Source organism: Saimiri boliviensis, chromosome 6 (genome assembly GCF_048565385.1).
Source record: "Saimiri boliviensis isolate mSaiBol1 chromosome 6, mSaiBol1.pri, whole genome shotgun sequence".
Taxonomy (NCBI): domain Eukaryota; kingdom Metazoa; phylum Chordata; class Mammalia; order Primates; family Cebidae; genus Saimiri; species Saimiri boliviensis.
This window is the reverse complement of record NC_133454.1, coordinates 65,117,824-65,143,016: the sequence shown is the minus strand read 5'-3', so window position 1 is coordinate 65,143,016 and position 25,193 is coordinate 65,117,824. Positions and strand designations below refer to the sequence as shown.

The 25,193-nt window shown below is 45.3% G+C and overlaps 1 protein-coding gene across 10 annotated transcripts in view; it reads left to right on the top strand.

Annotated features, from left to right (window-relative positions):
- The first annotated feature begins 1,003 nt into the window (after nucleotides 1-1,003).
- The window catches only part of NFRKB (nuclear factor related to kappaB binding protein), a 34,619-nt gene continuing 10,429 nt past the window's right edge, over nucleotides 1,004-25,193 (top strand). The window contains exons 1-22 of one of the 10 annotated variants that reach the window (XM_039470410.2): nucleotides 1,004-1,101; nucleotides 2,210-2,289; nucleotides 3,748-3,903; nucleotides 8,545-8,746; nucleotides 11,179-11,306; nucleotides 12,021-12,195; nucleotides 12,782-12,883; nucleotides 14,058-14,131; nucleotides 14,987-15,071; nucleotides 15,572-15,752; nucleotides 15,999-16,107; nucleotides 16,349-16,475; nucleotides 16,750-16,815; nucleotides 19,684-19,763; nucleotides 19,872-19,918; nucleotides 21,193-21,253; nucleotides 21,667-21,841; nucleotides 23,349-23,455; nucleotides 23,886-24,009; nucleotides 24,224-24,303; nucleotides 24,468-24,688; nucleotides 24,786-25,056. In XM_039470410.2, coding sequence (XP_039326344.1) covers nucleotides 3,769-3,903; nucleotides 8,545-8,746; nucleotides 11,179-11,306; nucleotides 12,021-12,195; nucleotides 12,782-12,883; nucleotides 14,058-14,131; nucleotides 14,987-15,071; nucleotides 15,572-15,752; nucleotides 15,999-16,107; nucleotides 16,349-16,475; nucleotides 16,750-16,815; nucleotides 19,684-19,763; nucleotides 19,872-19,918; nucleotides 21,193-21,253; nucleotides 21,667-21,841; nucleotides 23,349-23,455; nucleotides 23,886-24,009; nucleotides 24,224-24,303; nucleotides 24,468-24,688; nucleotides 24,786-25,056 — 2,550 coding nt within the window. In that variant the 5' untranslated portion in view covers nucleotides 1,004-1,101; nucleotides 2,210-2,289; nucleotides 3,748-3,768. Of the gene's footprint in view, nucleotides 1,102-1,928; nucleotides 2,123-2,209; nucleotides 3,904-8,544; nucleotides 8,747-11,178; nucleotides 11,307-12,020; nucleotides 12,196-12,745; nucleotides 12,884-14,057; nucleotides 14,132-14,986; nucleotides 15,072-15,571; nucleotides 15,753-15,998; nucleotides 16,108-16,348; nucleotides 16,476-16,749; nucleotides 16,816-19,683; nucleotides 19,764-19,871; nucleotides 19,919-21,192; nucleotides 21,254-21,666; nucleotides 21,842-23,348; nucleotides 23,456-23,885; nucleotides 24,010-24,223; nucleotides 24,304-24,467; nucleotides 24,689-24,785; nucleotides 25,057-25,193 lie in introns of all 10 variants that reach the window. The other 9 variants (XM_039470408.2, XM_039470403.2, XM_074400867.1 and 6 more) reach the window with 9 other exon arrangements.

Below are 25,193 nucleotides of genomic sequence, written 5' to 3'. Positions count from 1 at the left end.
AACATACCACGCTGGTAAGGGATGTTGATAAACAGGAGGCGATGCATGTGGGAGAGGGGCGGGGAGTATTTGGAAAATCTCTGATCCCTCTGCTCAAATTTTTTGTTAATTTTAAACTGCTCTAAAAACCAAAGTCTATCAAAAATTATAGTTTACAGTGTTTTTACTCTTTTCTCTTTCTGGTCTCGTCACTGTCCCAAGGTAAGGGAAATATCGGTAACAACTATGGAGTGATGTTCCACTGCCATTTATACTTGGTCGTTTCTAATTCAAGAACCTCTCAACAGTGTAACAGGAACTTAGAGCATTTGTGGAGCCAGTAGAGGAACAGAGATTGGGTCGTTTGGAAACCACTCTTTTCCAGGAAGTGAGGAACATTAGCTCAGCCGGCCGGCTCCTCCCGTTCCAGCCACACCGAGAACTGAGGATGGTCTCTGCAAACTGTTGGTAGTACCTGGAATAAGCAGTGTGAAGCCTTTCTAAGCAAAACCCAGTGGATAAGAGGAAGATGACGGAGTTTGACTTAAAATGTGATCCTTCGATGTGTGTACTTTCTTTCTGGACATCGAGGGCCCGGGGAGGGGAAGGAGGAAGGAGGGAACTCCAAGGTACAGGCTTAGGCCGCATTCTGTCCTCAACTGTAAAATGGGCTCTAAAAGCTCACGGCGCCGCAGCACAAAGACAGTGGATAGAAAGCGCTTAGCGTCGGGCCTGGGGCAGGGCATGCTCTCTGCAAACGTCAGCTAATAGACGTGCCTTCGCTCATGGGCTATAGAACTTTGATTCGCGGTCAGGCAAAGACAGGTACCGTCTAGGACCTCTGGGAGCTCCTAAATCGGGTGAGACGCGCAAACTGGCAAAAACGTGCACTCCCAGGCCCAGCCGCTCGCAGGCACCCTAGCCAGCCCACGTGCCCGCCCGCGCCGCTCCTGGCCCCGCCCCGGCATTCTCCAGACCTCGCCCCGCGCCGTCCCGCCCCGCCCCTTCCGCCGCCCGGGCCCGGAGCGTGCGCGCACGCAGACTCCTTGCGGGAGCGAGCGCGTCCGGGATCCCGCGGCCGTAGGAGGGCAGCGGGTTAGGGGACCCGCGCCTGCGGTTCAGGTAAGGGCCTGCAAGGGGCGACGAAAGGGTTAAAGTGTTTCCGGGGAGCTGGCGGCCGGGTCCGCGAGGTCGCTGTCCGTGCGGGCGTGGGGAGCGGGAGCGGGGCGTGGGGAGCGGGGCGACGCGGGAGGCGGGGGGTTAGGGTTAGGCGCGGCGTGGGGGAGGGGCGGGGCCGAGGCGTGCGGCTCTGAGGACTGGACCCCGGGGTTGGGCCGGCCGCGCTGGCGCCGGAGGCGGATTTGCTGCAGAGTTGACGAGTTTGGAAACGGCAGTTGCTCCAGAAGGACCCACGGGTTTACCTTCTGCATTGGGGAGGGTCCGGGGGAAAGTTAAGACCAGGTGCAGAGGAAAAGCCAGTGGGGAGAGGCCTTCCTGCTCTAATAAAGAGGTCCTGGACTCCCCAAGATCTGGAAATCCTCGGCTTCCGGGGTCCGACTCCCTGGCAGCTGCCTGGTTTTGGTATTTTGAGATCCTGTTCAGAATAGTGGCGGTGCAAAGGTTGTCACTGGACTAGATGAAATTTAGCTAGACACGCACTGTCATTGAAGAAAGTTGTGAGCAAGTTGTATGCACTGTCATTGAAGAAAGTTGTGAGCAAGTTGTATGCACTGTCATTGAAGAAAGTTGTGAGCAAGTTGTATAAGCAGAGATGGACCTCCTAAGAGGCAGGTAGGATCCCGACTTTGCAGCTGATAGTCTGTTCTATGCCAGTTATGTTAAGAAGGTTTTATTCTGAGCATCAGGTTGCTTCTGCAATTTTTTTTGGCATTTTAAAGTTTTGTTAAACTCATAAGCTATGTGCCCTCTCACCCGCTTCACTTATTTAGGCACAGGCATGATCAGGATGTCATTTCACCATGTGCTGAAAGGGGATGATGTGGCACAGTTGCTTGGGGACCACCCAGCTGCCCTGACCCAACACTAAAGTTTCTGCTATGTCTTTACATGGATCTGCAATCTCTTCAAGGGAACTTGAAATAATTTAGTGGAACATGCTTCATTTTACATGTAGTTATTTTAGGTTTGTTCTTTATCATTTGAGAATTTTTGAAAAGTACCTGTAGTAAGTAATACACACTGTTCCTCATCTAGAGATTATTCATTGCAGGCTTCCAGAATTGGAAATAACGGGAGGGAGGACCTGGTCCAGCTCCCCTTCATCAAATAAAGAAATTGACACCTGCTGTGGTAAGATATGTGGACTGTTAGTGGGAATTAGTGACAGACCTTGGCTGGAATTCTGGTGTTTTGACTATTAACATCCTTTTTTCTTTTCATTTTAGTGTGCTTTTTAGCCCACTGTGTAGGAATAGGAGCTGGAAAGGATGGATTTAGTACATGTTAGTAGAGTGATTGAATTTAAGCTCCCCGGAGTCCTGTTAGCATTGTGCAGCCCTTGCTGTCAACTTTACACCTGATCCCAGCCATCAGTCTGATAATGTTGTAATATGTAGTTTCCTAAAGGTCATCAGCAGTGTTCAGTTATTACAGGAAGGAGAAAAGTAACATGATTATATGGATCAGATGGACCAACTAAAGGCAGATTGGCTATTGACTTTGCTGGTTGTCATGGTCAGGTATGTGGAACCTTAGGAGTTTATGTGGACTAATAAAGTCATATCAGTACCTTTCCTTTTCATTATTTAAATGTGGCGAGATTATGCAACAGGTATTGTGTGTAGTATTAAGCACATGGGTTTGCTGGCAGACCTGAGTTTCAGTATTGCCTCCAGGGTTGGGCAAGTTATTGACCTACTCTGATTTTCAGTTTTAATTCTGATGTAATAACCCCCATAACCCTACTTTGCACAATTGTAGGAATTAAATAAGATATGGGAAAGGACTGGCTCTTAACAGCCCCTCATAAAGTGACAGCATTTGCGTTTTACTAGTGTATGTGAATTTTCAGCAAATTTTCTTTTGTGAAAGAATGACAAATAATATTCTTTCTCTTTTTCTTTTTTTCTTTTTGAGACAGGGTTTCTGTTGCCCAGGCCGGAGTGCACAGTAGTGTGATCACGGCTCATTGCACCCTCTGCCTCTTGTGTTCAAGCGATCCTCCCACCTCAGCCTCCTGAGTAGCTGGGACTACAGGCATGCGCCACCGTGCCTGGCTGATAACTTTTGTATTTTTTGCAGAGTAGGGGTTTTGCCATGTTCTCTAGGCTGGTCTTGAACTCTTGGACTCAAGGGGTCTGCCTGCCTCGACCTCTCAAAGTGCTGGGATTGTAGGCGTGAGTTACTGCACCCAGCCAACAACAGAGAATTAATTGCTAAAAAACAGTTGTTAAAGAAATTGGGAGAGTGATTATTGGTCTGGGAAGCCTAACTTACAGATTGTGATTTGTTTATCATTTAATCTCAGTCTTATTTTACTCATCTGTAAAATGCAGGCATATGAAATTTATGAATTTAGGAGTTACTGTAAGAGCATTCTGAGAAAAGAGCTCTTCCAGATAAGACTTGAAAATTCCAGTGGGAGTGCTGTGGTGGAAGGGAGGGAGAAGAGCTGTTTAGCTGTAATTAGGTGCGAGGATAAGGTGTAAGACCAGGCTGGAGGTTGAATGTTTTTCTGGAGGAGTGTTAGCGTCAACTATATCCCTGGAATTTCTGCCTTTCTGTCTCAAGATGCATGTCTTTGTTCAGAGTACCTGTGGAGAAGAAACAATGGATTCCTTAGACCATATGCTGACAGATCCCCTGGAACTTGGTCCATGTGGAGATGGCCATGGCACACGCATCATGGAGGATTGCCTCCTGGGAGGAACCAGAGTTAGTCTGCCTGAGGACCTTCTGGAAGATGTGAGTAATAACATGGTTGCGACCTTTTCCTCTCTGTCGGCTGAAACGTTTTCCACTCTGCATTTCCAGTCTTTTGTGCTCCCTTTTGTTCATTTTCTACATTGTAGGCAGCTTGATCTCTTATCTTTTTTTTTTTTTTAAGTCTGGAGTCTATTTAATATTCTGATTAAGGAGGAAAACATAAGCTATGTTCTGCATGTTTAATAACATGTTGGCTGGGCGCTTGGCTCACGCCTGTAATTCTGGCCCTTTGGGAGGCCGAGGTGGGCAGTTCACAAGGTCAAGAGTTCGAGACCAGCCTGGCTAACATGGCAAAACTCCGTCTCTACTAAAAATATAAAAATTAGCCTGGTTTGGTGGTCAGCGCCTGTAATCCCAGCTTCTTAGGAGACTGAGGCAGGAGAATTGCTTGAACCTGGGAGGTGGAGGTTGCAGTGAGCTGAGATTGTGCTGCTACACTCCAGCCTGGGCAACAAGAGCAAGACTCGGTCTCAAAAAAAAAAAAAAAAAAAAAAAGGATGGGATAACACCGGGAGAAATGCCTGATGTAGGCAACAGGGCGGGGGGTGGGCAGAAAGGGTGGTTGGGATGGAGACAGCAAACCACCATGGCATGTATGTACCTATGCAACAATCCTGCAGGATGCAGGATGTGCACATGTACCTCAGAGCCCAGATACAATTAAAAAAAAAAAAGGATGTGAAAATCGTAAGTTTAAGGCTGGGTGAGGTGGCTCACACCTATAATTCCAGCACTTTGGGAGGCCAAGGCAGGTGGATCACCTGAGGTCAGGAGTGCGAGACCAGCCTGGCCAATTTAGTGAAACCCTGTCTCTATTCAAAATACAAAAATTAGCCAGGTGTGGTGATGGGTGCTTGTAATCCCAGCTAGTCGGGAGGCTGAGGAAGGAGATTCACTTGAACCTAGGAGGAAGAGGTTGCGGTGAGCTGGTATCACATCACTGCACTCAAGTGTGGATGACAGAGCAAGACTCCATCTCAAAAAAAAAAAAAAAACCATATCAAAATAACTTGATAATGTGATATAAACCCTATTATTATTTTTAATGTGATATAAACCCTATGATTATTATTTTCTTTTTGAGACAGTGTCTCGCTGTGTCACTCACACTTGGAGTGCAGTGGCATGATCTCAGCTCACTGCAACCTCCGTCTCCTGAGTTCAAGCAATTCTTCTGCCTCAGCTTCCCAAGTATCTGTGATTACAGGTGCATGCCACCATGCCCGGCTAATTTTTGTATTTTTAGTAGAGACGGGGTTTCACCATGTTAGTCAGGCTGGTCTTGAATGCCTGATCTTGTGATCCGCCAGCCTCGGCCTCCCAAAATGCTGGGATTATAGGTGTGAGCCACTGTGCCTGGCCCCTATTTTTAACAAGATAACTTCATCCATTTAAAAAAGTTTTATTTTTTAACCATGGAATACTACTCAGCCATAAAAAGGAATGAAATAATGGCATTTACAGCAAACTGGATGAAGTTGCAGGTCATTATTCTAAGTGAAGTAACTCAGGACTGGAAAACCAGATGTCGTATGTTCTCACTTGTAAGTGGGAGCTAAATTTTGAGGACGCAAAGGCATAAGATTGATAATGGACTTGGGACTTCGTGGGGAGGGATGGGAGTGTTGTGAGGGGTAAAAGACTACACATTGGGTGCAGTGTACACTGCTTGAGTGATGGGCGCACCAGAATCTCAGAAATAACCACTTAAGAACTTACCCGTGTAACCAGACACCACCTGTTCCCCCAATACTACTGAAATAATAATTAAAAATAGAATAAAAAAGTATAGCGGAGGGGAAGAAATAATAGTAAACAAATATGAGAAAATACATAAGTCGGGTATCTTTTCTACTAAAACCAGAAGAGCGTTATGAGTACTTAATCCTCACTGTGAAATATTTGGCATTTAATATCTCCTTGACCCAGTGTCTTACTATGTTATTAAATCTTTTAGTTAATAGTTGCAGTATTTCTTTTAAATGCTTTTGTTTTAAACTTAGGGTTAGGTCCCTTTATTTGTTTGGTTCTTTTCAACTATTTGAGACACTTTATTCCCTGATATTTATGAAGTACGTGTTTATCACTAAATGTAGTTTGGTTCACATTAATAATTTGATACGTGGTCTAAAAATGCAGTCACGAAGAGGGTGTACACTGTGGTTATGGATTGATTGGCAGTAGAGTACAATGGTGGCCACTACAATAGTGCTAATGGTGCTAAGGCTGGCAGTGGAATTTCTGTTTAGGGCCTTAAGCCCCTGAGGGTCCTGGTGACTCAGGGAATTCATCATAGCCTGGGGTTGTTCATCCCAGTTCACTCCTTTTCTGTTTGGCCTGGATTACCCCATGCTTGCTCTCATCCCAACAACTAAGTAGGGACCCAGGAATCTGAATGAGCTGATCATTGTTTATATTTGGATGAGTAAATGTCCAAACCCCTTAAGCTATAGCTGCTTTTCTGACAGTGTTAACTGCAGAGCCCAAACTTAATGACCCATAGGAAATAGACTGTCATTCTTAGTTTGCTGCCAGAGCTTGTTTTAGATTCAGAGCATATTGGCACATGGGAGAGGTAGTGGTGTTTGCTCTTATTTTCAACCAGTGGGCTATCTGGCATCTTTTGTGCTCCTGGCTTTTTTCAGTCATAGCATGATTGTATCTGTTAGCTGTTTCTTTTGCCCAGCAGGATAATATTGAGTCCCATTGCAAGCATGGACAGGGCCTCTGGTTCTGGTCACCACCACCTTTTCAAACATAGAACATTATTGGAAATGCTTAATGCCCGGATCTGTGTTCTACTGAAAACAGTTTCACTGGGAAGTCTTTCAGTGGGAAACTAATAAATGTTACACATTGTTATGTTCAACTATGTCAATAAAGCCACTTACTAATAGAAAATAAACATTAAAAAAAGGTATATTTTAAAAGCAGAATTATATATGTGCGATTAACATTAAAATGGTTACCATGTTGTGGAACATTAAATAAAATCTACACATATTTCTGAATCCATAAGGTAACCTTCTACTCAATAATCGCACATGTCCTGGGATAGGATGGCAGCATGTTTTTGACCACTTTCATAAGCACGATGTGTCATCATTATTAAGGTGGCTACTGTTTATTAAGTGCTTATTATCTGCAAGCCACTATATACTGAAAACATTCATTTAATTCTGTATTTCTTTTGTTTTGCCATATTTTGAACGTGCAGGTCTGGAGCATGATATAGCAAATGGTCATCTGTGCGTCATCCAGTTATAAGGGATGATTTAGTTTGTTTCACATTCTTCTTTTGTAGTATGTCAAACATTATGGATAAAATGAAAGCCACCAGTGCTGTTCTCTGATCCTCCCTCCTCGCTGTAGTAACAGCTCTACCGCAGTTGGTGTATATACTTCACATCCACGTTTTCTTGGCATACTCTTTCAGAGCAGTCCCTTTATGTTACTCATGTAGTCAGCAAACACTTGTTCCATTAGGCACCTGCATGCCAGACACTGAGCTAGAAGCTAGGAATAAAATGGTATGCAAAAATGCAGGGGAAGATTCTAGGCATTGGGACTGAGGTGTTTTTGATATATTCATGCTGGGGTAGGTGGTTGGATTTCTGGGTTGTTTGCTGCTGAAACCCTTCAGTGGCCCTCCATTGTCCTTAGGATAAAGTCACAACTACTTAAAATGTTTACAGTCCTTTGTATGTTTCTGCTGTCTGCTGCTTCCACCTCCCTCCCTGTCCTTACTCTAGCCAAATAATGGCTGAACTCTTAAAGTGAAATGTGTTACACTTAAAAGTCTATAAAATGCATATATACACACAGGTAAAACAATAATAAAACATGTATGTAGCCTTCAGTAGAGTGGGGACACTACCAAAACCACTGAAGCCCGCCGTGTACCCCTTCCTGTCTTCTCCCTCTCTGTTCCCCCACAGGTACCTTCCCCGCCATCTTTTTTGTCTTTCTTTTTCCCTCTTGTCTGAAACGGTTTTTGGTGACTGTTCTCATTATAAATGCGGGATGTTTGCTTCTGTACACATCAGCACTTCTTTAACTACTTTGTAACTGCATATTTAATTGTTCCCCACCTCAGACCATACATATTCCAGGCCAACTTAGTATTTTGCTCATGGAAGGTATCCATATAACTTGTGAGTTGAAAATGAACTCTCCTGTTTCTTTTCACTCTTAGCTGGTGACTTTAGTTCCTCAAGTTCATTCCTTTTGTGTTAACCTTTTCCTGCCACTCAGTTGAAGCTGAATTCAGATGTCTGCCCTCATACCCTTGTTGGCAGAGAAGGCTTCCAAGTGGGATTCTCTACTAAAATAATTTTCCTCTGGATTGTTATTTACTGTTGGATATAAGAAAGACTGTGGCTCATATGCAGTCTAATAATCTCAAGAGCATTGGAATTTTAGTTTGTTTAAAAAACGTAAAAACTTTATAGTGATAGTTGCACAGGAAATGTGATTGCACTTAAAGCCACTGATCTCTACACTTAAAAATGGTTAAATTGGTAAATCTTGTATATATTATGTAATGTTTTGTGTATACACACATATAAAAAAAACTCACAAATGTATTTTCCTTTTGTTTACTTTTTCTGTTTCTCCTAGCCTGAGATCTTCTTTGATGTTGTCAGCCTCTCCACGTGGCAGGAAGTATTAAGTGACTCTCAACGTGAACACCTCCAGCAGTTTCTGCCTCACTTTCCTGAAGACAGTGTTGAGCAGCAGAATGAACTCATCTTAGCCCTGTTCAGTGGGGAGAACTTCCGCTTTGGAAACCCTCTGCACATTGCCCAGAAGCTTTTCCGAGGTTTGTAGCTCGATATTCTTTCTTTGACAGGGGAGGTGGATGGGCAAACATTATGTGGGTATTCCTTTTTTCCTTTTCTTCTCTTTATCTTCATATACAGATACTGAGCCAGCAGAGAGCAGTTTTTCGTAACACTTTGCTGTCTAGGCTGTGTTTTAAAAAATAAAAATGTAGGCCGGGCGTGGTGGCTCAAGCCTGTAATCCCAGCACTTTGGGAGGCCGAGACAGGTGGATCACAGGGTCAGGAGATCGAGACCATCCTGGTCAACATGGTGAAACCCCGTCTCTACTAAAAATACAAAAAATCAGCTGGGCATGGTGGCACGTGCCTGTAATCCCAGCTACTCAGGAGGCTGAGGCAGGAGAATTGCCTGAACCCAGGAGGCGGAGGTTGCAGTGAGCCGAGATTGTGCCATTGCACTCCAGCCTGGGTAACAAGAGCGAAACTCTGTCTCCAAAAAATATATAAATAAATAAAAATAAAAATGTATTGGTTCTTATGGAAAATACATAACATGAACTCAGCTGTGTAACCAGCACCTACAACAAAAAATAAAACATTTTCAGCATACTAGAGGTGCCCTTTATGCCTGGTCTTTAAAAAAATTTTAGAAACAGCTTGCTGTGTGCTTTCTTGCACGTATCTATGTTTGTATGTGTGGGTGTTTAGGTACACGTACACTTTTTGCTGCAGAAAAGGTGACACTTCACTGCCAAGCACTTCAGCATGTACATGTCTCTTAGACACTCTCCCATATCATCACAGTCCTGTTACCACACTCAAGGAATTTTACATTGAGCAGATAATATCATAGGCTATTTCATGTTCAAATTTTCTAAATTTTTCCTGCAATGTCTTTTTTTTTTTTTTTGAGACGGAGTTTCGCTTTTCTTGCCCAGGCTGGAGTGCAGTGGTGCCATCTTGGCTCACTGCAACCTCCGCCTCCCGGATTCAGGTGATTCTCCTGCCTCAGCCTCCTGAGTAGCTGGGATTATAGGCATTGCCACCACACCCGGCTAATTGTGTTTTTTTTAGTAGAGACGAGGTTTCTCCCTGTTGGTCAGGCTGGTCTTGAACTCCTGAGCTCAGGTGATCCACCCTCCTTGGCCTCCCAAAGTGCTGGGATTATGGGCATGAGTCACCGTGCCTGGCCTGCAATGTCTTTTATAGCGGCTGTTTAAATCCAGAATCTGTTCAGGGTTCATGGATTGTGCTTGGGCCTTATGTCTCCTTAGCTTTTTGAATCTAGGGCTCTTTGCCCCTTTGTTTTTGTCTTTTAGTACACTGACATTCTTGAAGAGCCAGGACACTTGAATCATACAATGTCCTGCATCTGGGGATATTTGTCATTTTGTTTTCTCATGGTTAGATTGGGTTAAAGGCTTTTGGTAAGAATACGATGCAGGAGATGTGGTCTTTCCCATTGTATCACCTCAAGAAGCACATAGTGTCAATGTTTCCATTTTGGTAAAGCCACGTTTGATCTCTTAAGTGGGGTCTGCCATACCTCTTGCTTGTAAGGGTACTTTTTTCACTTTATAATTAAGAAGCAGTGTGGGATGATACTTTGGGATCATGTGATAGTCTCATTTTCCAAAAGCCTTTGTTTTACCCAGTGGTTTTTGCTTCCATGGTTGATTCTCAGTTGCATCAGTTTTTATATTGGGGGTTGCAAAATGGTTTAGACCACTCTTTAAATTCCAGTTTGCTCTCTGTACCATGGAGAGGAGCAAAGGAAGCCTCTTCCCCTTCCTTTCCAGGGTGGCTTTCTTCTGGCATGAGGCCCTGAATGGGCGGCACCTCTCCTTGAGTTCTGTTAAACTCGACAACTTGACAGCTGCTAATGACCGGAGAGAGCAGAGATTTAAGATGTTATCATCTTAAATCTCATTATTGTAAGCATTCAAAATAAAATGAGCATTCTTTCCTTTGGTGAGTTATTAGTGTACAAAGGAATTCCCCTCTGTGGTTGATAGAGATCTGCTTCACTGCAGATGAGGGTGTGCTGTTCCTCTGATAGAGCAGAAGACAGGGAGACCCACTTGGCTTTAGAGGGGCTCTGTATAGGACCTTTCATAATGGTAGCACTGTCTCTTGTGTTGGCATGTTTCCCCTGAAACAGTATGGTAGTCTGGTAGGGATACAAGTGAGGAATGTCAAGGCGGGACTTCCTGCCTATTCCACTGTGACCCATGCAGTGTATCAGTTCGAGTGTTGCTGAAGACGGTATGTTATTGTGGCTGTTTTGGTCGTCAGCCGTAAATGAGCTGTCATTGCTTCTCAGCATGCATTTACTTTTGGTTCTTTTTCCTGATTCTCTTAAATGTTTGCTTTTCCTTTAAGTTCTGTGGTACAAAGCTTACCATGTTAAGCATTCATTAAATAGATTTGTTGACTGATTTATTTATGGTTGTACCTCTGTTTTTTTAAGATGGACACTTTAACCCCGAGGTGGTCAAGTACCGGCAGCTGTGCTTCAAGTCACAGTACAAGCGTTACCTCAACTCCCAGCAGCAGTATTTCCATCGGCTGCTGAAGCAAATACTTGCTTCCCGTAGTGTAAGTAGTACTGGCAACTGGATGTAAAATGTGGGCAGTGAACTCACAGGTATCATGACTTAAAGAAGCAATTCAGGTGCAAAATGCTAAAATGGCCGCTAAGACAAAAAATGCTACCTGTTAATCTATGACACATTTAAGCTATGCCATCCTTTCTTATGATAAACTTTAAATTGTCCTGATTTCAGAGATGTTAATTCGTGAGAAAAATGTGCTTCTTGAAATTGATGAAATTATAGTAGCTTCAGTATTTACCCAGATAAAAGATGGATTTTGTATCCATCATGGGTTGTTAAGGGAAAGCAGGATTCCTGGGAATGAACGTGAAGGTGTGCACAGGCTTCTGAATGCTGTGATGGATGGTAGCATAACAGACCTAATGGTCCCTGGTCTGGACCAACCTGAAAATTCTTAGAGGCAAAAGTTGTTTGGATTTTAAGTGATTCTTTAAGCTTTGGTATAGAAATACTTGGGTGTCTAGTATAAAAAAGGATTCCTGGTGGAGTACTTCAGCACTTGGGATTTTTTTCATCATGTAATCAATCTAGATTCTTCTTATTTGGATTTATTAATGTATGTGCATCTTTCTTTGTGATCTGGAGGGAGGGAGCTGGGCTTACCCCTGAAGAGAAGAAAATGTAGATGTGTAGAGTGTTCATTGTTCCATACCAGGACTTGGATGATGACGTGCACCCTCCCCTGATCTCTTCCTAGGATCTGCTGGAGATGGCGCGGAGGAGTGGCCCCGCCCTTCCCTTCCGGCAGAAACGCCCTTCACCATCCCGCTCCCCTGAGGAGCGTGAGTGGCGGACCCAGCAGCGCTACTTGAAGGTCTTGAGGGAAGTGAAAGAGGAGTGTGGTGACACAGCCCTGTCATCTGATGAAGAGGGTGAGTGTCCTTGGGCGCTTGAGGTAGCTGGGGCATTGGATTGATAATGGCTGCTTGTCGGTTGGAGCCAGTGGTAGCCATTTATCTCCCCAGCAAGGAAACCCTCTGAGTTGTCTGGTCTGGGGTGGATAGCGGGACTTAGAAGGCCTTGGTCTTTGGGTTGCCGAGACATTGCCATCAGATGGAGAGTGACTGTATGGCCCTTTTCACCCTCATGGCCATGTGGCATTTGAGCTTAGATGAGAGCCCACTGGACAACTCCCTGCATGGCGGGGCTCCCCACAGTGGGCCTGACTGGTCCCATTTACCGCTTGAGAGAACTGTTTTCCCCTTACAGGAGAGTAGTAGTGGCCATTGGCCTGCTGCAGTGTGACCTCGGCACTCTGTTGAAGTCTGTCTTCCTGGAACAGCCGTTAGATGGCCTAAGTGTGCTGCAGCTCCTCTGGGGAAGGGTCAGGAAGGAGTATGGCACCCTGGCCTCCATGTTGTTGGCTTAGCCTTTTTGAACCCAAATAGCCACTTACCCAATCTCCCCTATTGGAGTCCACAGCCACGTTGGATTTACAAGAACAATTTTCTTTTGAAGATCTCAGCTCATGGCTTCCGAGCTCCCCAGCGCGTTCTCCTAGTCCTGCGGTGCCCCTGCGGGTGGTGCCCACGCTTTCAACCACGGATATGAAAACTGCAGGTGAGAACCGAGCTGCCGCCGTCACCATTCTGGGACGTTCCGGTGGAGACCTGAGATCCTTTAGAGGGAGGTGGGGGCAGATTCCTACCTGCCAGGAAAACAAAGCTCCCTAGAACTAGGTGATTTTTTTTTTTTAAGTAAAGTTTTTGTATCATTTTTAAAATAGAGATAGGCCTCACTTTTTTCCTTTTTATTTTCTTTTTTAAGTGGAGTCTCGCCCTGTCACCCAGGCTGGAGTACAGTGGTGCGATCTCGGCTCACTGCAACTTCTGCCTCCCAGGTTCAAGCGATTGTCCTGCCTCAGCCTCCCGAGTAACTGGGACTATAGGCGTGTGCCACCATTCCCAGCTAATATTTTGTGTTAGCCAGGATGGTCTCGATCTCCTGACCTTGTGATCCGCCTGCCTCGGCCTCCCAGAGTGCCGGGATTACAGGCATGAGTCACCGTGTCGGACCTTTTTCCTTTGTTTTAAAATTTTCCTCAGAAGCCAATATTTTGAGCTAAAGACAGTGGAATCTTTTTGTTTTGGGACAGTTTCACTCTTTTTGCCCAGGCTGGAGTGCAGTGGCATGATGTTAGCTCACCACAACCTCCACCTCCTGGTTTCAAGCAGTTCTTTTGCCTCAGCCTCCCTAGTAGTGAGATTACAGGCAAGCGCCACCATGCCTCGCTAATTTTGTATTGAATAGAGACAGGGTTTATCCATGTTGGCCAGGCTGGATTTGAACTCCTGATCTCAGGTGATCCACTTGCCTCGCCTCCCAGAGTACTGGGATTACAGGCATGAGCCACTGTGCCCGGCAGAAAGCAGAATCTTGAAACAGCAGTACAAAGGGACAGTTGAGTAAGAGGACAAAGGGATAACCAGAGCCAGGGAATTATCCAGAGTGTCTGTGCGTTTGGAGAAGAGTTTTTATTTGGAAGAGGAAGCAAAGAAGAATGATAAGAACCTTAAGTGTGTTTTAGGACCAGCTGAGTCACTGAAGTCATTTATTACCAATGTATGGAAAAGTGGAAGCCTTGATCCTGTGACTTTAAAGATTTTTGTAACTTGTGGTTCACATGCGTCAGAAGGGAAACTCAGAAATGTCTTACTTTTGAATGTCATAAGTAACCAGAGAGTTGTGAATTGGAGAATCATGGTAGTGAATGTGGTTTGGTTTATTTTCTCAGATAAAATAGAACTGGGGGACAGCGACCTGAAGATAATGTTAAAGAAGCACCACGAGAAGCGGAAACATCAGCCAGTAAGATGGGAAGGGCGTGTGGCCGTGTGGTTTTTAGCCTGATGTCTCAGGATTGGCTGTCCTGAGGGAGACATGGGGTGTCACGGCCTCGTCTCTGCCCTCCTTACCATTGTGAGCACAGGAGCAGCTGGCGAGGCAAGCTAACATTAACAACGTGAGGCACAGTGGCTTTGACTTCCCAAGGCCTGCTGAACGTAGTGTCTGCCTTAATTGTTACAGTGACACTGTCAAGTATAGGAATCATTGTCTCCACCTCAACGGTGCTTGAGAGGTTAGGGAGCCAGGAGTCGGGCCTGGGCTTGTCCCATTTTTTACTGTTTCCATTATTCCATGCTGCCAAGTTGAGGTAGCTAGCACCAAGCCAGAGAGTTGAGTTTAGTGGAGAAAAGTTGATACCTTTTTGGTAAGAAAAGACAGTCCTTCTAAGGCTAGGAGGTGGAATGGGAAAAACCCCACATTGGAAATCAGTACTGAGTTCTTTGTCTTTTCTAGTTACTGTGATACTTCTCTAAACCCCGTTTCCAACTTCTCTAAGCCCCGTTTCCAGACTTTGTAAAACAATGCTCCACGAGACTGTTTGCAAAGCACAGGAGACGAGGAATGCAGAAGAGCTTTGTAATAAACACTGTATGGTAGAAAGATGGGAACTGGGTTCTGTGCACCAGCATCAAGTTTTTTTAGTTAGATGGGGATAGGATAGGGAAAAAATGAATAGTTTTATCTCTCTGTATTTTTAATTCAATGTGATTTCCCCAAATATGCCTAACATCTAATTGTTACATAAATTGGCAAAGTCACCTCAGTTTTTGCTCTTTTTTGGGCCTCTATGACCAAATTTCTGGGTATCACATCTAGGATCACCCGGACCTTTTGACAGGGGACCTGACCCTCAATGACATCATGACTCGAGTAAATGCCGGCAGGAAGGGCTCTCTCGCAGGTAAATGACAGGGCCCTCTCCAGGAGCCTTCACCTGACTATGGTGTTAAGTTGCATGAGCCTATCACAGGTGGCAAAAATAAATGAAACTGTGGCTGCCTTCATGCCAGTAACCTCTTATGGGCTTACAGGTGGGAAATGAATTTAAAATCAGTACGACAGAGCATCAGCTCTTTAATAAATATTAAAACTAAGCTGTGTACTTGGAAGGCTGAGTTGGGAGGCTTGCTTGAGCCAAGGAGGTTGAGGTTATAGTGAGCTATGATTGTACCACTGCATTCCAGCCTGGGCAACAGAGTGAGATCTTGTCTTCCCCCCAAAAAGCAAACAAACAAAAAAAGAAAACTGTAAATCACTCATTGAATTTGGTTTCCTTGAGTGTTTTATTACTGAGACTTTTCTGTCTTTGGTGGGACTTGGGAAAAGAATATGCAAATAAGGCCTCTCATTTCCCTGTGTAGGAGATGTATTTCTGTGACTTGTGTTAATTTTCCTTCTCAGCCTTATATGACTTGGCTGTCCTTAAAAAAAAGGTTAAGGAAAAAGAGGAAAAGAAGAAGAAGAAAATAAAAACGATCAAATCAGAGGCAGATGATCTGGCTGAGCCTCTAAGCAATGCTGATGGGGTTGCACCTCTCTCACAGGCCCCCTCTCCACTGGCAATTCCTTCTATCAAGGAAGAGTAAGTGAGCAACAGATTCTGTAATTCTCAGGGTGAATGGTTAAGCTGTAGGCTGTGCCCTGGCCCCAGGGCTTGTTGTAGCTGTGTGTTGGGCTTGTATACCTGGAGTCCCAGGGATTCTGCTGGGAACATGTGTTGTTTGCTTTCTTGAACTCTTTTATGACTGGTAGGAGGCTTGGAGGCCTGAACCAGTCTAGGGATGTGTTCTTGGTCTTTTTGGTTCTTACAGTTTTCTTTCCTCATTAGGCCCCTTGAAGACCTCAAGCCTTGCCTTGGAATCAATGAAATATCTTCCAGCTTTTTTTCTCTTCTATTAGAGATCTTGCTGCTGGAGAGTCAGGCTAGCCTTGCCATGGTAAGAGTTTTGGAAAAGTTGGATGTACATCAGAGTTTTCCAAGTGCTCCAATCCTGAGTGATCTAAATGATCTATAGCTTGAGAAGCACAACTCTGGGTTCCCCTCAAAGCTCTGCAGTTAACTTGCTTTGTGACTTGGACAAACTCTGGATGCATGTGCCCCAGCTCGCTGTGGCACTTCTGTGGAATTGCTGCTATAGAGGAGAAGTCTGACTGGGTTCTGCCTTTGCTTTCCCTCAGCTAGAGGAGCGAGTTTTGGATTGGCAGTCATCACCAGCCAGCTCCCTCAACAGCTGGTTCTCTGCGGCCCCCAACTGGGCCGAGTTGGTACTACCAGCCTTGCAATATCTTGCTGGAGAAAGTCGAGGTAAGCTGCTCTTTTTTGTAGGGTCAGTATTTTTTCCCCCCTTTAGTCTAATTAATTCTTAGAATAACAAAACTGTAAATCACTTAGAATAAACTGCAGGTTTGCTTGTGTAATCCATTATGCCTCTGCATAATGCAGTGCCTCGAACGTTCCTGCATTTTTGATGTACTGTGGAACACTCAAAAGCTGTGTCAGAGCTCAGGGATGCTAGTTGTTAGGAGTTTAGCACCCTTTCTGACCTGTATGGCTTGTTTATGTGGTCCATTTCTTACAGCTGTTCCTTCCAGTTTTTCTCCATTTGTTGAATTCAAAGAGAAAACCCAGCAGTGGAAGTTGCTTGGTAAGTAATCAGTATTACCTACTTATATCAGGTTTTCGTTCTCTCATTCTTTCCCCTAAGCCTCTTTGCCTTCCAGTCAATATAGTCCTGCAGATTGGTTAAAGAAAAAGGCAATATCAGAGCTGATTTTGCTCTGTGAAGGAACCCTTCAAGACCCTTTTTGTACTCTCAAGATGGGTTAACTCCCTTCATTGGACAAAAGCTGAGATGGAAGGAATAGCTTTTTCTGTATGATGCAGTCTGGTGATGGCTAGATTTAAATCTGCAAGGGTATTTTAAATAGCATCAACATTTATATTAATCATAGCAATGACTTTGGATTAATTTGTAATACAAATATTTTTCTTTCCTAAAAATGGGCTTTGCTGTTGAGGAGAATGTGCAACAGCCCTGAATAAGTTATTTATAAAGAACAGTGTCCTTATGTTTAAGCTTATAAAGCTCACTTAGTGTGTAAGTTGTCATAACATGCATCTGAAGTCCCTTAGAGGCTGTTACCTGGTGATGGTGACAAGAGAGAAATCCAGTGTTGGTTTCCTATTGAAATTGATAAATCTTTCTCTGTGCTCTTGGAGTGGTCTGTGGAGAGGTGTATGGAGAGCAGTTTATGAAAACAGTAGACCCATCCATTCATTGTGTATTGCATTTATTCAGCTTCTAGGTGTCAGGTACTATTGTTACCACGGCTTCTGAGACAGTGCGCGCCTCTCATGGGTCCTAAGGTCTGTTTGGGGAACATACTCATTTAGATTAGATGACAGACTGATCCTTTCTGTAAAGGAAAAGTAACAGAGAGGGTGGGAGTTTATTATAATAGGAAATAATGTAGCTTGCAGAGTCGGGAGGACCTTCCTGAGGAAGCAGCATCTGAGCAGAGCTGTATAATGAATAGGACTGAGCCAGGCAGGCAGAAGGGAGGCTGCAGCATTTGAGGTGGAGGAGGTGGAACCTTTTCATGGGGAAGAGTTGATCTAAAACAGTCACACAACCCACGGGCTATGAGTGCTGACGGTAATTTAGACGCGGGGTGAGAAGATGGATACATTTGAGAAAGATTTATGTGGACTTGGTTTATGGCTCGGCTGTGGGGAGTGAGGGAGAATAGTGTGAGGCATGGCTCCTGCTAGATTGTAGCTAGTGGAGGAAGATGCTGTTCAGGCAGGAGCAGCTGTAGAGGACTGGATTTGGAGGGTGGAGATCCTGAGTTTAGTTTGTTTTCTTTATTTATTGAGATAGAGTCTTGCTGTGTCCCCCATGCTGGAGTGCAGTGGCACAATCTCAGCTCAGTGCAACCTCTGCCTCCTTGGACTCAAGCGATTCTCCTGCCTCAGCCTCCTAAGTAGCTGGGACCACAGGCACATGCCACCGTGCCTGGCTAATTTTTGTATTTTTAGTAGAGATGGGGTTTCCCCATGTTGCCCAGGTTGGTCTTGAATTCCTAAGCTCAGGTAATCCACCTGCCTTGGCCTCCCAAAGTGCTAGGATTATAGGTGTGAGCCACCGCTCTCAGCCTGAGTTTAGTTTTAGAACTGCCTTTGAGGTATTTCAGTGGAGTTGTTGAATAGACAGTAGGATGTGTGGGTTTAGAATTCAGAACAGGAAGTTAAGGGGGAGAGTGTTGGCATGTGTGTGGCGCAGGGCACAGATGGTGCTGTGACCTGGGGAGGAAGCACGGAGTGAGGAGACAGGGCCGAGGAGGGCTCTTCATGGCAGAGGGGCTGAGTGAGAGTGTGTGGGTGGGAGGTGACTACAGAGGTGGAGGAAGCCTGGGACAGGGTTTTCCTGAGTCGTGGAAGCCAGGAGACAGGAGTGCCTGAGAAGCGGGGAGTGGTCATTTGCCTCCATAGTTTATAAAAGATTCAGTAAGATGAAGACTAAAAGGTTAGTGAATATGGAGGGAGTTGCATATTTTTCAGTGAGTGTGATTCCCTAGTGGAATGGTGGAGCTGAAGCCACTGTGAGCTGAAGGTGATGATGGTAGCTGACTGCAAGCACCACCATCACCCTCCTGGCATCAGGTTGTGGGCTGCAGTAGCCATGGAGGGAGCATGTATACTTGGGCTTGGCAGACTTTCTTGTAAGGCAGATAATAAGCATTTGAAGCTTATGGGGCAGATGCTTTATTTGAAGCCATCTGCCTTTGTTGAGAGCTTTCTGCAAATGGTGGTATTGTGTATTGACTATGAAGACAAAGATAAACAGCCTCTTTGAGAAGGGTAGCTGTATTCATTACATAAGCAGACCTGGCCGATGATGGTTCTGTGGCTTCTAGCCTGGGTAGGAGACACAGGTGCCATCAGTGTCTCAGGCAGCCTGAACAGAGTAACCTGAGAGGAGGGCACAGGAGACAGGGCTTATCTCTTTCTAGGCAGGTTATGGGAAGCCAAGCTTTTACCTGCCCCAGGATCTTACTTGCTATGCTAGTGAATAGAATTCTTCTGTGCCCCACTAGCCATAAGCCTTTCTTACCTACAAAAATAGAATAATTTCCTTGGTGTAAGCTCTCGTTACATCCTTTGTGATGCCTACTGCTTTTGAATTTGTTTAATGTGTGCTCTTTCCTCACTTGACTGTAAACTCCATGAGACTGGAGACTGAATTCACTGAGTAACCTTAGCCTCACATGCAAGCCTGGCACAATGGGTACTCAGTGAATGCCTACGGAGTGAATGATTTGATTAGATGGCATCCAAGAATGGTGGTCCAGGCTGACTTCCACCCGCTGGAAGGCAGTGGATGTGCGAGGGATCATTGCTGCAGCTCCTGATACAATCTCTCTGTGGTGTAGATACAGCTAGTAAAGAGAAAGCAGGATTCTCAGTAATACCTTAGACCTTCTGATTTTTTGTCTTTTTATTCCTCTAATAGGTCAGTCCCAAGATAATGAAAAGGAATTAGTTGCCCTCTTCCAGCTATGGCTAGAGACCAAAGATCAGGCCTTCTGTAAGGTATAGTTTTTAAAGAAATACCAGATCCTTCTCAATAGGTTTTCAGAGCTCTTAAGTTTGCCCAATTTCTTTAGTCCATTTACCCATCAACATTTTTTTTTTCTCCAGCAAGAAAATGAAGACAGCTCAGATGCCACGACACCTGTCCCTCGGGTGTGAGTACTATACTGTAGTGGTGGGTGGTGTCCTGGGAACCTGTAGTTCAGATACTGCCTTGGTTGTACTGATAACTTCTTGCTATGCTAGAGCTGTAAAGGGCTTCAGAGCTCTGAGGAGTCCGCTGGTTCTTCCTGACTCGGCATACTGAGGAAGGCCACACCCCCTGAGTGAGCGGTACTTCCTGTGGAAGGGGCTTAGGTGGAGAGAGGAGCCGGGGGTGGCGGGGGTAGCCTCTAAGGGGCATATGTTCTGCCTTGTGGGTGGACACACTTTTTTAATGTGTACTCTTTTCTTGGCTCCTACTTGAGAATAATTGTCCAAGCCACCTTTCTCAGTCCAATGAATGGAAGCATGACATTAAGTGACTTGCTGAAGGTTAGTGGCAGGACCCCAGCTAGAACTTAGATCTCTTGACTCTCAGTCCTATGTAGGCTCTTTTTATCTCATTGTCTCGTGTTTCTGTTTCTGTCCTGGCATGGTTCTGTAGTTTTCTGACACCAGCACAGAGGCCCAGTCTAAGTGGCAGGACTGTTGCTTCATATAATGGGGTGTAGAACTCAAGCTCTGGGTACTTTCCCTGGAAGTAGAAAAACAACCCTTATCTAACACACCTGAAGCCCTTTGTTCCTCTAAGGCCGAATTGTTTGTTGCCGTTAGAATGGACCTACTTAGCAGCAGTATTGAAAACAGTAGGTAAAGATGTCAGCCTGTTTACCGTCTACCCAGTACCTTTCTGGATTTCTTTTTTGTTTGTTTGTTTCTGTTTGTTTTTTTTTTTAAGACGGAGTTTCACTCTTGTTACCCAGGCTGGAGTGCAATGGCGCGATCTCGACTCACCACAACCTCCGTCTCCTGGGTTCAGGCAATTCTCCTGCCTCAGCCTCCTGAGTAGCTGGGATTACAGGCATGCGCCACCATGCCCAGCTAATGTTTTCTATTTTTAGTAGAGATGGGGTTTCACCACGTTGGCCAGGATGGTCTCGATCTCTTGACCTCGTGATCCACCTGCCTCGGCCTCCCAAAGTGCTGGGATTACAGGCTTGAGCCACCGCGCCCGGCCACCTTTCTGGATTTCTAAGAAGTGATTTTGGAAATACCAACAGGAGTTACTTTATAGGAGCTGGAAAGTGGGCTCTTTACCTTTGTAAGAGTTGAGTGCTTTTGGAGGGACATCTTTCCATGTCACAGTGGGAATGGCTCTGAAGCAGGGGCAATGGGTCTGACACACATGCCAGCTCTCAGGGTTGATACAGAATTCTTTATATTCCAGAAGAACTGACTATGTGGTGCGGCCCAGCACCGGGGAGGAGAAACGGGTTTTTCAGGAGCAGGTAAGATGTACTTAAGAGCAGTGTAAGTCTCTGCCTCTGTGAGCCATGCAGAGAGAAGCTCTGAGTCTGACTCTCCTGCATCCTCCTCCTTGCAGGAAACATACCGTCCCCCTTAGGCCTCCTGTTGGCTGGGATTGCATGTTGAGGGTGAAAACAGTGTGGGGAAAGAGAGTAAAAATAAATACTTGGATGATCTTGTCTTCCAGTTAGCTAAGTGCCTTTGTATTACCTCCTTGACCCTCTGCCCAGTGATGGCTCTGAAAACCATCCTTTTCCTACTGTGGTTGGTTAAGGAATCATTTGTTTCCTTCCTGTTTTAATTGTTCCGTGTGGATCTGCTTATATTGCAAGGAAGCCTGAGAGAGAAACCCAATAATTCTGACCTAGGAGTCTTGTCCCTTGTCTCTTGGTAGGAGCGTTACAGGTATAGCCAACCCCATAAGGCGTTCACCTTTCGCATGCACGGCTTTGAGTCTGTGGTGGGGCCAGTGAAGGGTGTGTTTGACAAGGAGACGTCGCTCAACAAGGCTCGGGAGCACTCCCTGCTGCGCTCTGACCGGCCTGCCTACGTCACCATTCTGTCTCTTGGTAGGTGGCACCTGTTGATTATGATGGATCCCTTTCTTCACCCCACAGCTTTTCTCTAGTCACATCTGAACCCTGTCCTCCCTTTACCCCTCCACCCTGGGAAGGTTTTGAGAACAAGCATAGTTTTTCTAAGCGTTGAAGTTTGGGCCTGAAGGGAAATCTTCAGCTCCCAGTCTTCTTCCTGAAGTCTGGGCTTACATTAATGTTTACTTAGGAGTTCCTCCCAGACCAGCTAAAAAAATTAAATATAGGAATTCGCTTCCTCGAGGCTATGCTTCATTTAACAGTGAGGGTTCTTGCCTTTTTGAATGCCAGGAATCCCTTTGACACTCTGGTGGAACTTATGGACCCCCTTCTCAGAATTATGCTTTTTTTTTGAGACAGTTTCTCTCTTGTTGCCCAGGCTGGAGTGCAATGGTTCATTCTCAGCTCACTGCAACCTCCGCCTTCAGGGTTCAAGTGATTCACCTGCCTTAGGCTCCCAAGAAGCTGGGATTACAGGCATGTTCCACCATGCCTGGATAATATTAAGTAGAGACAGGGTTTCTTCTTGTTGGTCAGGCTGTCTCAAACTCCCAACCTCAGGTGATGATCTGCCTGCCTCGGCCTCCCAAAGTGCTGGGATTACAGGCCTGAGCCACCTTCTGGCCATAATTACGCTTTTAAATGCATAAAATAAAATACAGTTACAAAAGAAACCAGTTGTTTTGCAATAGTTATCAAAATGTTAAAACAAGTTTATGGTGCAGAAATATGTGTTGTTGTTACGATGTTATATGACAAGATCTAGCAGCAGGTCTGATATTTTTGCAGTTTCCAAATAGTGATAACTATAAATGATATTCTTAGCTGTCTGTAGTAGCTGTATATGAAAATGTATGATTTATGTTACACATCACAGCACTGCCAATATGTGGTTTGTTTCCTTTGTTCATAATTGAAGGAGATGCTTAGTTTCAGTTTAAGATGTAATTTTGCTTCCCACCTGAGTTCACGGTCCCTCTGAATTCTAAGGTGTCACCTAAAAGTGACTCTTATAGGGGCTGGGTATGGTGGCCCACGTATGTAATCCCAGCATTTTGGGAGGCCAAGGCAGGCGGATCACCTGAGCTTAGGAATTCAAGACCAGCCTGGTCAACATGGTGAAACCCTGTCTCTGCTAAAAATACAAAAATTAGCCATACATGGTGGTGCATGGCTGTAATCTCAGCTGCTCAGGAGGCTGAGGCAGGAGAATCACTTGAACTTGGGAGGTGGAGGTTGCAGTGAACTGAGATCATGCCCTTGCACTTCAGCCTAGGGGATGAGCAAAAGTGTCTTAAAAATAGTGTATAGGAAACTCCAGTGGGTGAGCTGCCGGCTGCTAGAGGGCAGAGTGCACCTATCGAGTCAGTGAAGGTAGAGGAGCAGGAATCCCAGGGAGCTTTGCCCACCGAAGCCGATGGGGAGGCTGTACCTCTGTAGGAACCCTGCCTGACTTGTGGACTATGCTTTCTCATGTCATCAGTTCGGGACGCTGCGGCCCGACTGCCTAATGGAGAAGGTACACGGGCAGAGATCTGTGAACTGCTTAAGGATTCCCAATTTCTTGCACCAGATGTCACCAGCACTCAGGTAGGATGGAGAGGAGATTATTACTTTTGCTTTGTTTCAGAATGGATTTGAGAAAACTTATTAGGAAATGTAAAATATAACAAAGTTTAAAAAATCTGAATGAAGTGACAAAAGATACCTTGAAAAATGCATAGTGATCAAAACCCTTGCTGTTAGTCAAACACAAATTTTGGCTCTAGGCTTTCTTTTAGTTTATGGTAAAGGGCAGCTGGTCACTTGCTTCACACTATCCTTACAGTAAAAATAGATCAATGTCTCTGTAGTCTTACAGCATTTATTGTTTTGGCAAACGATTTGGTGATCTACTGGTAATATGCAGGTAGGCTGAGATAGGATCTGTGTATCAGCGGTGATTTAGATCTAATGACTTTTTTTTCCTAGCGTCCAAATAACTTCTCTGAAATTTTATTTCCCTCTGTTTGATTTGTAGGTAAATACGGTAGTGAGTGGTGCACTGGATCGGCTGCATTATGAAAAAGATCCTTGTGTGAAATATGACATTGGACGAAAGCTGTGGATCTACCTGCATCGTGACCGGAGTGAAGAAGAGTTCGGTGTGTGAGGCCTGTGGGCACTGTGTCCAACTAGACTGGGGATACTTTTTTACTTTCTGCCCCAATTCCATTGTTCTCTTCATTGGCATATAGGTGGGACAGGATTGTAGAGGCCGGATTCAGTCCACCAGCGAGGTGTTGGTTTTTAACAAAGCCCCTCTTTTTAGTTTGCTAAGATTAAACTCTGGTTGAAGTTTACCCGTCTTGTTCACAGAGCGGATTCACCAAGCACAAGCAGCTGCAGCTAAAGCCAGAAAAGCCCTTCAGCAAAAACCCAAGCCCCCATCCAAGGTGGTAAGTGACCTCAGGAGAGTGTCTGCCTTAGAGATTCTGGATGGAGGCAACCAAGAGTAGCTGGTCAGCTTTCACTCCCGGCATCAGGAGCTGCAGGAACATCCCTTCCTTTAGGGGAATCTTCATGACACCTGCAGGTGAGTTTTCTTTGTCTTCCATTCTAGAAGTCCAGTAGCAAGGAGAGCTCCATAAAGGTCCTTAGCAGTGGCCCTTCTGAGCAGAGCCAGATGAGCCTCAGTGACTCCAGTATGCCACCCACCCCAGTCACACCTGTAACCCCCACCACACCGGCATTGCCTGCCACTCCCATCTCCCCTCCACCTGTATCGGCGGTGAACAAAAGCGGCCCTACCACAGTCTCAGAACCAGCTAAGTCTAGCTCAGGGTAAGCTCCTCCTTTTCTTCTTCAGCTTTTTTCTTCTAGAGTCCTGTATGCATGTCCTAAGTTTCTGTTTTTTGTCTTTCCCCGATGTTCCTCATAGTGTTCTTCTAGTGTCTTCACCAACAATGCCACATCTGGGAACAATGCTTTCCCCAGCTTCCAGCCAGACTACACCCAGTTCTCAGGCTGCTGCCCGGGTTGTGAGCCACTCTGGCTCTGCCGGACTGTCCCAGGTGCGAGTGGTGGCCCAGCCTAGCCTTTCTGCTGTTCCTCAGCAGTCGACAGGGCCAGCACAGTCACTGCCACAGATGCCAGCAGGACCGCAGATCCGCGTTCCAGCAAGTGCCACACAGACCAAAGTAGTGCCCCAGGTAAACAGGGAAGCAGGGATGGCAGACCCAGAGGTGGGCTGATGAGTCAAACGGGCAGAGTCTGGCTAAGGACTGGGGAGCCGTAGATTATTGCTACTGGTGACATTCATCAGAACAAGCCACTTACTGTTCAAAGC